This window comes from Dendropsophus ebraccatus, chromosome 15 (genome assembly GCF_027789765.1).
Source record: "Dendropsophus ebraccatus isolate aDenEbr1 chromosome 15, aDenEbr1.pat, whole genome shotgun sequence".
Taxonomy (NCBI): Eukaryota; Metazoa; Chordata; class Amphibia; order Anura; family Hylidae; genus Dendropsophus; species Dendropsophus ebraccatus.
Window position 1 is genome coordinate 21,121,400 of NC_091468.1, and position 15,301 is coordinate 21,136,700.

The window sequence follows — 15,301 nt, forward strand, 5'->3', positions numbered from 1 at the left end:
CTTTTATTTTTCCACCTACAGGGCTGGTTGAGGTGTCATTTCTTGCACCATGATCTCTAGTTTTTATCCTTATATTGGTGTAACAGAAAAATTTTAATTTTGACTTTTATTAATTTTTTTCAAAATTTTATAAAAATCAGCAATCCTGTTTTTTTTTCCCTTTACTTTTCATTTACGCTATTGTTACATAATAATAGATCGGACATTTCCACACGCTATAATATGTGATATGTTGGGGACTTACATAAGCAGTGCTCTGATTGCATATACTGATGAATGCTAGGCCACAGCATAGCATTCATCAGTATCATCTGCAAACTGTTCATGGAGTCTGCCTAAAGGCAGACTCTATGAACAGATCGAAGATCCGACAGGACGGAGGTAAGTGGCTCACCCCCACCTGCCGGTACAAGTGATCGGGACCCCCACAACCATGCTGTAGGGTCCCGATTAGTCAGTGACAGGTCCTTATCCTGTCACTGACTACCTTAAACGATCGCTTTGCATTGTGGCATTTAAGGGCATTAATTACAGACAGCTGCGGGACTGCGGCTGTCTGTCAATATGCCCGGGTCTGGGGACAGTAATGTGTCCAGGGCCGACTACACTGACACCTTCACTGTCAGGAACATTTATATACGTTCCTTATGCACATACCCTGTATGAATGTACTGTATATAGCCGTATGGCTGATGTGAAGGGGTTAATGATGTGTTTTTAGACATCAATTTTATTTTAAAACTTGAACTATTTGAAAACTAAAGTTTGAGTCACTTTTTATTTTCCTATTGGTCCTGGGTTACAGCCTGTATTGTACTCCAGAGTTGCATTATTAATTCCGTAAGATGTCACTAAGACCAGCTGTAATGTATGTACACAGTGACATCACCAGCAGAATAGTGAGTGCAGCTCTGGAGTATAATACAGGATGTAACTCAGGATCAGTAATGTAATGTATGTACACAGTGACCCCACCAGCAGAATAGTGAGTGCAGCTCTGGAGTATAATACAGGATGTAACTCAGGATCAGTAATGTAATGTATGTACACAGGGACCCCACCAGCAGAATAGTGAGTGCAGCTCTGGAGTATAATACAGGATGTAACTCAGGATCAGTAATGTAATGTATGTACACAGGGACTCCACCAGCAGAATAGTGAGTGCAGCTCTGGGGTATAATACAGGATGTAACTCAGAATTAGTACAGGATAACTAATGTAATGTATGTACACAGGGACCCCACCAGCAGAATAGTGAGTGCAGCTCTGGAGTATAATACAGGATGTAACTCAGGATCAGTAATGTAATGTATGTACACAGGGACCCCACCAGCAGAATAGTGAGTGCAGCTCTGGGGTATAATACAGGATGTAACTCAGAATTAGTACAGGATAACTAATGTAATGTATGTACACAGTGACCCCACCAGCAGAATAGTGAGTGCAGCTCTGGAGTATAATGCAGGATGTAACTCAGGATTATTACAGGATAATTTAATGTGTTAAGAAATACACTCATTATGTAGATCACATGTATATTTAAACTGATATACAATGTGCATTGGTGAACATGTGCATGTATCATCTCTAAGAATGTTGTAGTTAGGATATATCCTCTGGATAGATGACTCCTTTATTGTGGTACATCTGTCATTCACTGTAAAAGACGTCGGACAATAAGAACAGTGATTGTTCCCTGCTCTGGATGTTTGACAAAGTGAATTGGCAGGATTTGTAGGTAACTGGAAAGTGAGACTGAGAACCCAACACAAAGCAGGTGGTGAAATGTTACTGACTTGTGATGAAAGGCCGGGCACATCTATGGCATCATCAAGAGGCTGTACAATGCCAGGAGCTCCGCAAACATCCTGAAGCAGCCAGACGACTGATTCTTGGCTGTCTCTTGGTATATTCCGGTGTTTGCTAGAATAAGTAAGCAGAATGACCACTTGTTTTCCGTCCTGATCGGCTTTAAGGGAAACATAACCGGTGTAGCAGACCAGATTAACCCCTGTCCAGATTATACCCCGGGTATAAAATAGTCTAGGCCAGAGTGTACCCATCCATGTCAGAATATATACATCTAATGTCGAACCAGGTCACAATATACCCCGGGGAATAAACTCTATACCTGGGGTATAACAGCCTAGGCCAGACTATATCTTCATAGGCCATAATGTTATTTTTCTCATCCCTGGCCCAGGCCACAGTATACCCCAGGGGATATATTTTAGTACCCAGGGGTGTAATATAGCCTAGGCCATACTATAAACCTTGGTATAGTTTAGCCCAGGCCACAGTATACCCCAGGGGATAAATTCTATATTTGGGGGGTGTAAAACAGTGTAGGCCAGACTATATTCCTCCAGGTTATCATGTCACTGGTTTTCTCAGTTCTAGCCCAGGCTACAATATACCCCAGGGGATATATTCTATACCAGGGGGTGTAAAATAGCTTAGGCCAGAATATATCTCTCCAGGTCATATTGTTATCACTTCATTGGTTTTCTCACTTTATCTGTAATTTGTTGAAAAATGTGCAGATCTTTTTTTTTTTTTTTTTTAATCATACTCAGATACACAGCTGCTTCCTCTTGGTTGGGAAATACAGTACAGTGCTTACATTGAGCTGACAGTAGATGGCGCTGTCCCATCAGTGCATCATCTGTACGAAAAACTGATCAAAAGGGAGGCACACAAACGCTGCAAAAAGGACTGCAAAAACACAGTCTGAACCCAGCCTAAAAATCTTGGCTACAAAGCTACACTAGTGTAGGATTTTGCGCAAAAAAACAAAAATTTTGCACATGACAAATCTAATGATAAAACAAATTAATAGAACAACTCCGCCCCCTCCCAGTGCAAACATTTAAAAAATGTGCAGTGGAAACTAATGGAAAATAGCGCAAAACACTTTATCAATCTTGTACAGATATTATGAAGTAATTCTTGTGCATATCACTCAGTGCTACTGATATCATGGGGGTATAAAATGGCCTAGGCTAGATCATACCCCGGGTATAGTCTGGGGATATACTCTGACCTGTTACAGCGGGGCACAAATAAAGATGGTCAGCCTCTTCTGATTTTAACCCCTTCCCTCCCGGGCCAATTATAATTTTCTCCTCCTGTTTTAAAGAACATAGCACTTGCATTTTTTCACCTACAGACCCACTTAAGCCCTTACTTTTGGCGACACCAAATATACTTTGCAAAGACAGACTTTAATTTTCCATAAAATATTCTTTGAGACAAAAAAAAAAATTACAAAAATTAAAAAAAAAAAAAGGTGCACTTCTTATTATTTCAGGGGGTTTTGTGTTTACGCTGTTTGCCCTATGGTACAACTGATATGTTTTCTATGCTTGTAAGTTGTTTTCATGTTTCTAAGTTAGTACAATTACAATGATAGTTAACGTGTATAACTTTTATTTTATTTGTTGGCTTTTATAAAAATTAAAACCTTTTTTTAAAAAAAACAAACAAACTAAAAGTTCTTTAACCCTTTGAGGACCAGGCCCAAAATGACCCAGAGGACAGCGCAAATTTTGATCTTTGCGCTTTCGTTTTTCCCTCCTCCCCTTCTAAGAGCTCCAGCACTCTCAGTTTTCTATCTACAGGACCATGTAAGGTCTTGTTTGTTACAGGAATAGTTGTACTGTGTAATGGCGTCTTTCATTTTACCATAACATGTATGATGGAATCCCAAATATATTATTTATGTAGATATAAATAGGTGAAATCGTAAAAAAGAATGCAATATGGTAACGTTTGGGGGGTTCCTGTGTCTACGTAATGCACTATTTGGTAAAAGCGACATGATACTATTACTCTATAGGTCAGTCCGAACACAACTATATGCAGGTTACACAGATTCTCTAATGGTATATATATTTTTTTAATGAAATCCTTTTTTTTTGTGAAAATAAATATTAATAAAATGGGCTTATTGTGACGCTTATAACAGTTACATTTTTTCACCTACAGGGCTGTATGGGGTGTCATTTTTTCAGCCATGATCTCTACTTTTTATTAATACCATATTTGTGAAGATCGGACATTTTGATCACTTTTTATTCATTTTTTTATATATAATGTGACATAAAATCGGTAATCCGCGCACTTTTTTCCCTCTTTTCGTCTACGCCATTCTCCGTTCGCAATGACGCTTGTTATATTTTAATAGATCGGACAATTACGCACGCTATGGTATATTATATGTTTATTTATTTATTTATTTTTATATGTTTTATTTATATAATGGGAAATGGGGGTGATTTAGACTTTTATTAGGGGAGGGGTTTTGGGGTAGTGTGTTAGTGATTTTTAACTTTTTTTTTTTACACATTTCAAGTCCCTTTGGGGGACTTGTACATACATAACTTAGATTTCATACACTGATCATTGCTATACCATAGGCATAGCATTGATCAGTGTTATCGGCGCTCTGCTCATTGAGCCTGCCTGTGCAGGATCAGTGACCAGAGCGCCGATCAGACCGCATGGAGGCAGGTGAGAGACCTTCTGCGGTCCGTTTTAACGATTGGGACCCCCGCAATCACACTGCGGGGGTCCTGGTCGGTAAGTGACAGGGGACTCACACTTAAATGCCGCGGCATTTATTTTTATTTATAAAATGGGAAAAGGGGGGTGATTTAAACTTTAATTATGGGAGATTCTTTTTTTTACTCTACACTTTAAATTTTAGTTCCCCTGGGGGACTTTTCTTATTACTGCACTGATCTCTTATAGAGATCAGTGCAGTATAGTTATTCAGCACTGATTGATTAGGTCAGTGCTGGGTTGCTCTGGGCTGCTGGATTGCTTCTTTAAGGATGCAGTTCTGAAGATATCTAGCTATTAAAGTATTCCAGGAAATATAGACTGAAGAGCTGTTCAGCACCTGCACTACACAGTGAATGGGGCCAGAAGAAATTGGCTCTGTTTACTATGTAGTGGACCTGGTTACTGCAGCCCGACACTACCACAGTTAAACGATGAATGGAGAAAATTGTTTCAGGCACTGTTCACTTTGTAGTGCGAGTACTAAACAACTCTTCTAGATTTCAGTACCCTGACTATCAGCGACTGGTGAGCTATGTGTGGATAACAGTCTATGTTGACCTAAAAAAAAAGTTTCTAGAAATATTGATATTCAATTAATATTTTAGTATATTTGTCTTTACAATCACTAACTTTTTCCTTGTTTTTTAGGAGCACTGTCGTGTATTTCCTGATGCTTTTTGTTGGTGGCGCTTTCCTCCTGGAGACCGACATATTGATATGCAACACTATCGGACGTACTGCCTTGTTTGAAAGTTGCAACTTAACTCAAACTCCTTGGGTACCAATGAATATAATATCTTTAGTCCTAACTCATAACTATATTCAGGAAGTAAATTCCACATCATTTCCACCACTCTCTAGCTTAGAAGTGCTAAGACTGGATGGACAATGGACTGGAAAGTTAACCGTTCATAAGGATAGTTTCAAAAATCTACCAAATTTGATTTCTCTGGATTTGTCCTACAATACAATCCTGGTACTCAATGAAGATTCCTTCACTGGCTTATCACATCTGGAAAATCTTGTTTTATATTCCAATCAACTGAACAGCTCCTTTTTGGAAAACAATTATTTCAAGGATTTGACAAACTTGGTGCTCTTAGACCTTGCATATAATAGTTTTACATATCTCAAACCCCATCCCAAATTTTATAATTTGTATCGATTTGAATTATTAGATTTAAGGGGAAATAAAATATCGAGAATTTGTGAAGGAGATTTGCACAGTTTCCAACAAAAAAAAATTAAAGTTATGGACTTATCCAGCAACAGACTTTATCAATGGAGTGATATTGACTGGGAACATTGTGGGAACCCCTTTCGAAATATTGAGTTTGATACAATTATTCTGGGTGGAAATTCATTAAATGAACAGACCATAAAATCCTTGTGCAATGTTTTGAATGGCACCAAAATCTTCAACCTAAAACTACGTCATCATGCAATGGGACACGACTTTGGTTACAAAAAAATTAAGGATCCAGATGAATCCACGTTCGCTGGACTGGAGAATAGCGACCTTGCAATCCTTGACATTTCAAAGGGATATATTTTTATTCTGCAATCGTCTTTATTTGGAAAACTTTCTAAGCTGCTACTTCTTAATCTTGCAGAAAACAAGATAAACCGCATTGAGGAGAAAGCCTTCCATGGCCTTCAAAGCTTACAGTATCTCAATATGTCTTTCAACCTGCTGGGTGAATTATATAATGATGCATTTGATGGACTCCCAAATTTGCTACAAATTCATCTGAACAACAATCATATTGGGCCAATACAGCAAAATGCTTTTAAGAACCTCCCGAAATTGCAGTACGTGGACTTAACTAACAACGCCATTGTAAATCTTCAGTTTTGTGAGATCCTACCAATGGTGCAATTTATTGGTTTTAGGCAAAATAAACTTTCTACAATTAATGTTGCCAAAGTGAAAGCTCCAACCATTGATTTTTCTGAGAACCAACTAACAAATCTTGCCGACTTCTTATCATTTTTTAAGAATGCTATCACTCAAAACATCTCCTTACGAAAGAACCGACTGTCTACCTGCACTTACAAAGTCAGTATTCCACAAAACAATTCACTCCTTTTCCTGGATCTATCTGATAACATGATTCAACTGATTTGGGAAAAGGGGCAATGTTTGGAGATGTTTAACAATCTTAGTGCTCTACAAATTCTATACCTTTCAAGCAACCATCTTCGATTCTTTCCTTATGGAATTTTTCACGGCCTGACATCCTTACAGATTCTTAACCTGTCATCTAACGCTCTCGCAGATATCACATCAGACGTTTTACCTGTTAGTGTTCACACTTTGGATATATCTAGAAACCAATTGTTTTCACCCAACCCAGATGTGTTTCTTCACTTGGGAACCATTGACATAAGGCATAACCAATTCATCTGTCAGTGCCCCCTCGTCAACTTTTTGACATGGTTGAATGAAACTAATACCACTGTAACCGGTGACCGGGAAGACATTTACTGTGCTTATCCCGACAACTTAAGGTATAAACCACTTTATGACATTGATGCTTCCGTCTGTGATGAACAAGTTGTCCTAGAACTGCTCATGTTTTCCTTATATGTGCTCACGTCAGTTGTCATTGTGACCTTTATGACAGTGGTGATTGTATATAACCATTTTCGAGGATTTTTCTTTGTACTCTACAAGAGCCTGATACAGTCTGTACTCGAAGAAGAGCCTCAAGAGGAAAAAAATTCCAAATATGATGCTTATTTGTGTTATGCCAGTAAGGATTTCCCATGGGTTGAAAAAGTCTTTATCAAAAACTTAGATTCCGACTACAGTGAACACAACCGCTTCAATCTGTGTTTCGAAGAGCGAAATTTCATTCCGGGGGAAGATCATATTGTAAATGTTCGAGATGCCATTTGGAATAGTAAGAAAACGATTTGTGTTGTGACAAAGCATTTTCTGCAAGATGGATGGTGCGTGGAGGCCTTCAATTATGCCCAAAGTCGATACTTTACAGAACTCAAAAATGTCCTTATCATGGTAGTGGTAGGGTCTCTATCTCAGTACCAACTGAGGAAATATAAGCCCATCCGGGCATATATGCAAAGGTGTGAGTACTTGACCTGGCCGGAAGACGACCAGGATGTTGACTGGTTTCTAAATAGAATTTCCTACAAAATACTTCGAGAGGAAAAAGTCAAAAACAGAGATGTAAATGTCCGAACAATAAGTTCTACACTAGAGCTTCAGCAAGTAGGTGATTCATCACCAGGCGTTTGACATACCTGGACATAATACAACTTTTTGAGTCCAAGAGTTTCCAGTCGTGAAGTGTTATACTTTTCTAGATACCCTTCCTTTGGACCATTCTCCCAGTATGGCTACTGAGAAAGTCATCACACGATGGGAGTATTTGGCAATGATATTATGGTTGGGGTTGCCAAATGTGAATTTGTGTATAAACTATATATCAAATATTCTCCTTCCAGGAAAGAGGTTATTGAAGTGTTTTATATTTTGTAATATGAGATCAATTTTGAGTCATTATATGAAATTTGTTCGCATCCAAATGTCACAGTGTTACAGTCACTAGTCCTGGTGGTAACTGTTAACAACCACCATGGAAGGAAACAAGGATCGAGCATGTTGGATTTCAGTATACCTGACCTGAGGTGTCTCTTGTATCAGTCTGTCCCTCTCCCCTGATGAATGGGAATAATGCTAATTACCAGTCGAAAGCTATGTTAGCTGAAAGTTAGATCAGGACTATGAGTAGTATTAGATGGCCCTATGGCATCTGTAAGCGAGGGTCAATATGCTAGATCGGTGCTCACTTACCGAGCCTATTACCCTTCTCCATAATCAATTAGCAAATGCTGCACTGACATTGTTAGCGATGTCCATGCAGTCTTAGCCGTTAAACTGTATACTTACCTCTCCACGGTCCCAGGTTTTGTACTGCTCTCTGCTCGTTTCCCGGAACCTGTAGCCAGAGTGGCCTGTCAGTTCAGAGACCCATTCTGAAGCTACAGCGGTGGCTCCGGGAAGCGAGCAAAGCAAAGGGGATCATGGAGAGGTATGTATATAATTTATTATTTTCTTCTACACAGTCATCAGCCGTCGGCTGCTAAACGCTATTAAACAAAGCGATGTGTGGACGGTGGCCAATGATTTTAGGTCAGGACCAAAAGACATGATCAGCTGATGATTGTTGTCATCAGCTGATTGTTGTCTCTATAATGCTGCGTTTACACAGAGCGATAATTCGCCCAATCGATGGTTTAACGATTTTGAAGCAACAATTTGGTTTTTATATAACGATCAGTGTTTAGACGAATAAATCGTTAGAAAAATTTGTTAGAAAATGTGTAAGAAAAATCGTTAGGTTTCTAACGGTTGACGCTGTTAGATAGCTATTAGGACAAGGAGACACATGGTATCTTTCATACAGTATATCTGTCTGTCCTTCCATAACGTAGAAAAATGGTGCAAAGAGGCGTTCCCAAGCTCCTGGAGTGTTGATGGAAATCTGTAACATCTCCTCACTCCTCTTCATTTCCCTGTTTGGAGCTCATTATCAATCAGACAGTAATGCAAGGGGAAGCAATGAGGCATTACAGCCCTCTGCATTTCATGAGCTTGGGAATGCCACTTTGACACTTTGCACCAAAGAATAAAAACATTTTTCTACATTATGGGAGCACAGACAGATATATGAGAGGTACCATGTGTCTCCTTCCTCTATGTAACTAACAGTGTCAGCAGTTTGTAACCTAGTTTGCGGCTGAAAGAGACTTTGCATACGTGCACTTTTAAGGATAAGCTGTGATTTGTGTATATACACGTGAAGTAGTACTTGTGGCATTTGTGATCATTGTATAACTTTTTTTTTTTTTTACTCTTCAGGCTTCATCTCCAGTTTTCAGTTGTCCATAAACTAATGGATTAGTTGCTATAAAGTCTTCTATACACGGCACACACACACACACACACACACACACACACAGGGATCCTGCCAGGGGCGGACACAGACTGCATAGGGCCCCTGTGCAAAACAAATTAGCTTGGGCCCCCCATAAGCAAACCATGCCACCACATTCCTGGCGGCCCCCCATCCCCACACACTACCCATCCTGGCTGCCCTCCATCCCCACACACAATACCCCACCTGCCCCCCATCCCCACACACTACCCATCCTGGCTGCCCTCCATCCCCACACACAATACCCCACCTGCCCCCCATCCCCACACACTACCCATCCTGGCTGCCCTCCATCCCCACACACAATACCCCACCTGCCCCCCATCCCCACACACTACCCATCCTGGCTGCCCTCCATCCCCACACACAATACCCCACCTGCCCCCCATCCCCACACACTACCCATCCTGGCTGCCCTCCATCCCCACACACAATACCCCACCTGCCCCCCATCCCCACACACTATCCATCCTGGCTGCCCTCCATCCCCACACACAATACCCCACCTGCCCCCCATCCCCACACACTACCCATCCTGGCTGCCCTCCATCCCCACACACAATACCCCACCTGCCCCCCATCCCCACACACACTACTCATCCTGGCTGGCCCCCATCCCCACACAGTACCCATCCTGGCTAACCCTTATCCCCACACACTACCCATCCTTGGTGACTCCCATCCCCACACACTACCCATCCTGGCTAACCCTATCCACACACACAATACCCCACCTGACCCCCCCCCCAGTGGTCCTCCAAATCATCAGGATGCCCAATGCCGCTAATGTGGGCACGTCCCGAAGCAGGGCAGGAGCATGGCGCCACTGCGGACTGCCATGACTTACCTATCCAATAGACAAGTGTGGTATGTGGGCGGGCTGCAGCTTCTGGCATCTCGGCGCTAGCGAGCCACAGGTGGTAGGACATCTGATCAGGCTCCTGGTACATGGGTGGATGGAAAATACATATCACCTATGCAGCGGGGCCTGGGGCAATGGAGGACCCCTCTGTTGGCCTGGGCCCTGTGCAGCTGAACCGGCTGCACAAGTGATATGTCCGCCACTGGATCCTGCTCCTCTATATCTTTATAGCAAACACCATCAAAAGCAGCAGCAGCATACATGATATAGCCAGGGGCGGATTAACTTTGCCATGGGCCCCGGGCTGTTCACCAAGCTTGGGCCCCCAACCCACTGTAACTATGGTGGCACTAGCGTTAGTCTTTTTCCTCCATAATGCAGCCTGTAAAGGACCTGTGGTGACATCATTGTCACATGATGAGGTCCTTCAGTAAGTTATGTAATGTTACTGCATTACCTCCTGGCTGCAGCTTTGCCCTGATTTGTGCAAAATTGTGGTAAAAAGCAGTGTTTTTTACGCAAATCATGGCACAACGGTAGCCTGGAGATAATACACCACTAAAAGTATAAGTCTGTTTGGGTGGCCATGGGCCCCCCAGGAGCTCAGGGCCCTGGGCTACCGCCTGAAACGGACCTATTATAATCCGCTACTGGATATAGCAGAGCAATACCGAGTAGTGTAAACTCTGAATTCAGCACTTGGTAAGATATAACACTGACTACAAGCTGCAGCCCTGCTGCAGTGGGTATGTCTCTCTTTCTGTCACTCCCAATCAACTCTCCTTCCTCCCATTCTTTATTTCATAGACTATTACGGGCAACTGTAACCAAATTTTTAAAGGGGTTGTCTGGGGAGCAGATGACGGTTGCCTTCTGCTCTCCAGTGCCTACTTCCTGTGAAAGGAGCAAGTGTATTTTCCAATCATTGCTTGCAGGCAGAACCTTGCTTCAACGGTCTTCTGCTCCCCAGACAATACCTTTGTCCCCCCCCCCCCTTCCGCACGGGCAGCATCTTGTGCTTCATTACAGCGTGGCACATATTCATACAGTTCCTGTGCTCCCAGCATGGCATCAGAGAGGCAGTGTTACAGTGTGGAACACAGAATGTGTGAATGCAGCCATTGTGATGCTTTAAGGAGGAGGAGCAAAGTTTATTACATTTCCTTGTTCCATAGATTTCTAGAAGGTTTGTAGAATATGTTGTAACTATTTAACTGTTTAATATACTATGCTTTATGTAGCATGTAAATTGTAATTATATTTAAAGTGAATGCCACCTAATTTTTTTTGTTTGTTACATGACCTGGTCGCTGCCAGATGAGGCAGTCCATTTTTCTAATCACTGCCTAATTTCCGCCATCTGGTGGCTCTAATAAAAGTAAGCTAGAGGGTATCAATGCAACCACTGAGTGGCCGCTTAGCCTAGGACTGTTTTTTATTTATGTAAGCGAGCGCTGAGCTGTTAGATTGGCGCTCGCTTACTGAGCCTATTACATGGCTCGATGATCATGCAGCAAGGGCTGCACAGACATTGTTATTGATATTCGTGCAGCCCTTGATGTGTATATTGAAAATAATAATGTTTTACTTACCTGTCCACCCTCCTCTGTGTCCTCCTGCCTGTTCACTAAAGCTGCTGCTGGCACGTCTGAAGCCATCTCTTAGTGGTCTGTCACTGCACAGATGGCTCCAGAATTGCCAGCGGCAGCTGCGGTGGGTGGTGAAGGGGCAGGAGGACGCCAAGGAGTGTGGACAGGTAAGTATATATTTTCTATACACTTTCATTGGACGCTTACCACCCACCTCCTATTACACGGAGCAATGCATGTGGTGGACGATGATTTTTAAACTTGCTGAAAGACAACAATCAGCTGATGATCGGCTCTTTGGCTGATCATTCTCTTTATTACACAGGGCAATATCTGCCCGATTCTGCATGGATGGACAGTTAATCGCACCGTGTATTAGGGCAATTTAAGAAAATATTTAATAAAGTAGGCCTCTTACCTATTACACAGCACTCCATAGATCCAAAGGGAAGAAAATGTTTGTTTGTTTTTTTGCTCTATTCAATACCTCATTTTTTTTAATTTCACTTTGTATGTGTTGTATGTGTTAGTCAGTATGTATTTGTCACGTCCCACAGAAGAGACAGCCATATTTACTCGCCGAGTAACCATCTATAAGGACCAGACTGAACTGCTAGAAACCCATATACACTAATGAGGAATTCTGATTTATTAGAGGAATGGGATTCAAGACCCTCATCTATTAGCCAGAGCAATTTACACTACGTATATTTCAGTCAGTATATTTCAGTCAGTATTGCAACCAAAACCAGGAGTGGATTAAAAACACAGAAAGGCTCTGTTCACACAATGGTGAAATTGAGTGGATGGCTGCCATTTAATGGCAAATATTTTCTGTTATTTTAGAACAACGGCTGTTGTATTAATATAATGGCAGTTATTTACTGTTATATGGCGGCCATCCACTCAATTTCACCATTGTGTGAACAGATCCTTTCTGTGTTTTTAATCCACTCCTGGTTTTGGTTGCAATACTGACTGAAATATACGTAGTGTGAACCCAGCCTTAAAGCGACTCTGTACCCACAATCTGACCCCCTCAAACCATTTGTACCTTCGGATAGCTACTTTTAATCCAAGATCTGTCCTGGGGTCCGTTCGGTAGGTGATTCAGTTATTGTCCTAAAAAAACAACTTTTAAACCTGAAGCCCTGTGTCAAATTGGTGTGGCCTAGAGTGTGTGTGCCCTAGGCTTGCAACGTCCCTCCTCCCCACCCTCCTCATCATTAGGAATACCCCAGGCAGGATTTTTCCTATTCATCACCTGTCTAAACACTGCAGAGGTGCCTTAACGATCCAGCTCATGTGCAGTGTTCACACAGGTGATGAATAGGAGAAATTGTTCTAGGGACATTCCTAATGATGAAGAGGGCGGGGAAGAGGGACGGAGGGGTGTCGCAATCCTAGAACATGGGTACACCAATTTGACACAGGGCTGCAAGTTTAAAAGTTGTTTTTTAGGACAATAACTGCATCACCTGCCGAACGGACCTCAGGACAGATCTGGACAGAGCTGGATTAAAAGCGGCTATCTGAAGGTACAAGCGGTTTGGGAGGGGGGGGGGGGGTCAGAGTCGCTTTAAAGGGCTTGTCTTCTATAAACATTTTTGATGAGGACATGTTAAATTCCCTTGCAGGGCCACCACAGGATAATTACATGTCATGCATTGAGTCCTGCATTGAACAACTATGAGAAACTGGCGCTCGCTCTGACTTACTGATGGTGCTTCCACATTAGAGACGCAACCTACAGAATACATATGATGAGACTTTTGTATTCATTCTGGAAAAGCTGCAGGCATATTCTGGTTGATGGCCACTGCTGCTTTGGAAGGAGTCTCATTTTAATTGGTGAAGACCTACATAGTGACCCTATAGGGTGAATACCCCACTTTTAGAAATTTTAGCTATTAAGTGGATATATAACTAAGGTTCAGAGGTCAAAACTTCACAATATTAACTGTGATGGCATTTAGTTCACTGACCCGAATAGGGGCCATCTAGTGACCAACTTTGGGCCATTTTCCGAGTGCGTACAATTTGGTTTGGACTGAAATCATATGTCCTCAGAAAATAAAATGGAATTAAATGGCCAAGCTTAGGACAGTGTTATGTCAGCAGCGGATTTTGAGATTATGCCGATTGATCTGTGCCTTATGGATGTTGGTTCAGTAAGTACAATGTCTGTTTTCTCTATGTGCGGATGGTAGGGGCAATTTAAGAACCTGTAGGAAACTACAAGTAACTACAAGATTTTGTATGTAAAATATATTTTTAGGATAGACCAAAGAAATTCAGCATTTATTTTTTCGGCTGCTTTATGGCAAATAAAAGTTATTTGTTAAAAAAAAGAAAAATCTGGTTTTTGGTTCATTTTGGGTGAGATTTATCAAACATGGTGTAAAGTAAATCTAGCTCAGTTGCCCCTAGCAACCAATCAGATTCCACCTTTCATTATCCAAAGGGTCTGTGAGGAATGAAAGGTGGAATCTGATTGGTTGCTAGCGGCAACTGAGCCAGTTTTACTTTACACCATGTTTGATAAATCTCCCCCTTTGTCTTGCTATTTGTAGAATTGGAAATTACTCTCAGAGTCAGATTATCATCCACCAAAAAGTTCCCCATAGTGGCAAAGTGATTTTTGGACAGATACCTAATATGAGGCTCCTGGGCCCTGATGCAAAACCAGTATCGGTCCCTATACCATGTGTAATGATGTCTACCTTTTTTTAAGCCGCCGGCTAGTTCCTGCACACAGCCCGGCATGAAGCACTGGGGGCAGGCCCACCGGCCCCCAGTGCGACAAAATCCCCTCCCCTCTGTGACATGGCTCCATTAGAATCAATCACTGCCCCCAGTGCTTCATGCCAAGCCGGTGCTCGGACCACGGCACTGGCATCCCCACATTGGCGCAGGTCTGTTGATGTAAAAAAACACATAGCGATGTACCTAGTGGTACATTCACTTTAATATATCACAGGAAGTGGTCTGTCCTGCATCACATGACTTCAATTCACTTAAAGGGGTTATCTGGCAAAAATCTATTTCTTTCAAATCAACTGGTATCAGGCAGTTATATAGATTTGTAATTTACTTCTAGTAAAAAAATCTCACGTTTTTCAGTGTCCACAGGATAGGCTCCACAGGATCAATAGTTCCTCAGTAGAAGTAGATGCTGCAGTACCCTGGTGCTGCCCTGTAGTTCAGGCACTGGGCGCTGATCAGTAGGGGATCCGGGTGCTGGCACTCCGCCGATCAATTATCCTGTGGATAGGCTATCAATTGTTTTTTCCTGGAAAACCCCTTTAATTATAGCCTAT

At 41.9% G+C, this 15,301-nt stretch overlaps 2 protein-coding genes across 3 annotated transcripts in view; both read left to right on the forward strand.

Annotated features, from left to right (window-relative positions):
* The window catches only part of DISP1 (dispatched RND transporter family member 1), a 115,403-nt gene that overhangs the window by 25,883 nt on the left and 74,219 nt on the right, over nt 1-15,301 (forward strand). The gene's annotated exons all lie outside the window — the stretch shown is intronic.
* The window catches only part of TLR5 (toll like receptor 5), a 36,917-nt gene that overhangs the window by 8,316 nt on the left and 13,300 nt on the right, over nt 1-15,301 (forward strand). The window contains exons 3-5 of the mRNA XM_069954542.1: nt 5,215-7,801; nt 8,538-8,624; nt 12,026-12,148. Coding sequence (XP_069810643.1) covers nt 5,215-7,801; nt 8,538-8,624; nt 12,026-12,148 — 2,797 coding nt within the window. The remainder of the gene's footprint in view (nt 1-5,214; nt 7,802-8,537; nt 8,625-12,025; nt 12,149-15,301) is intronic.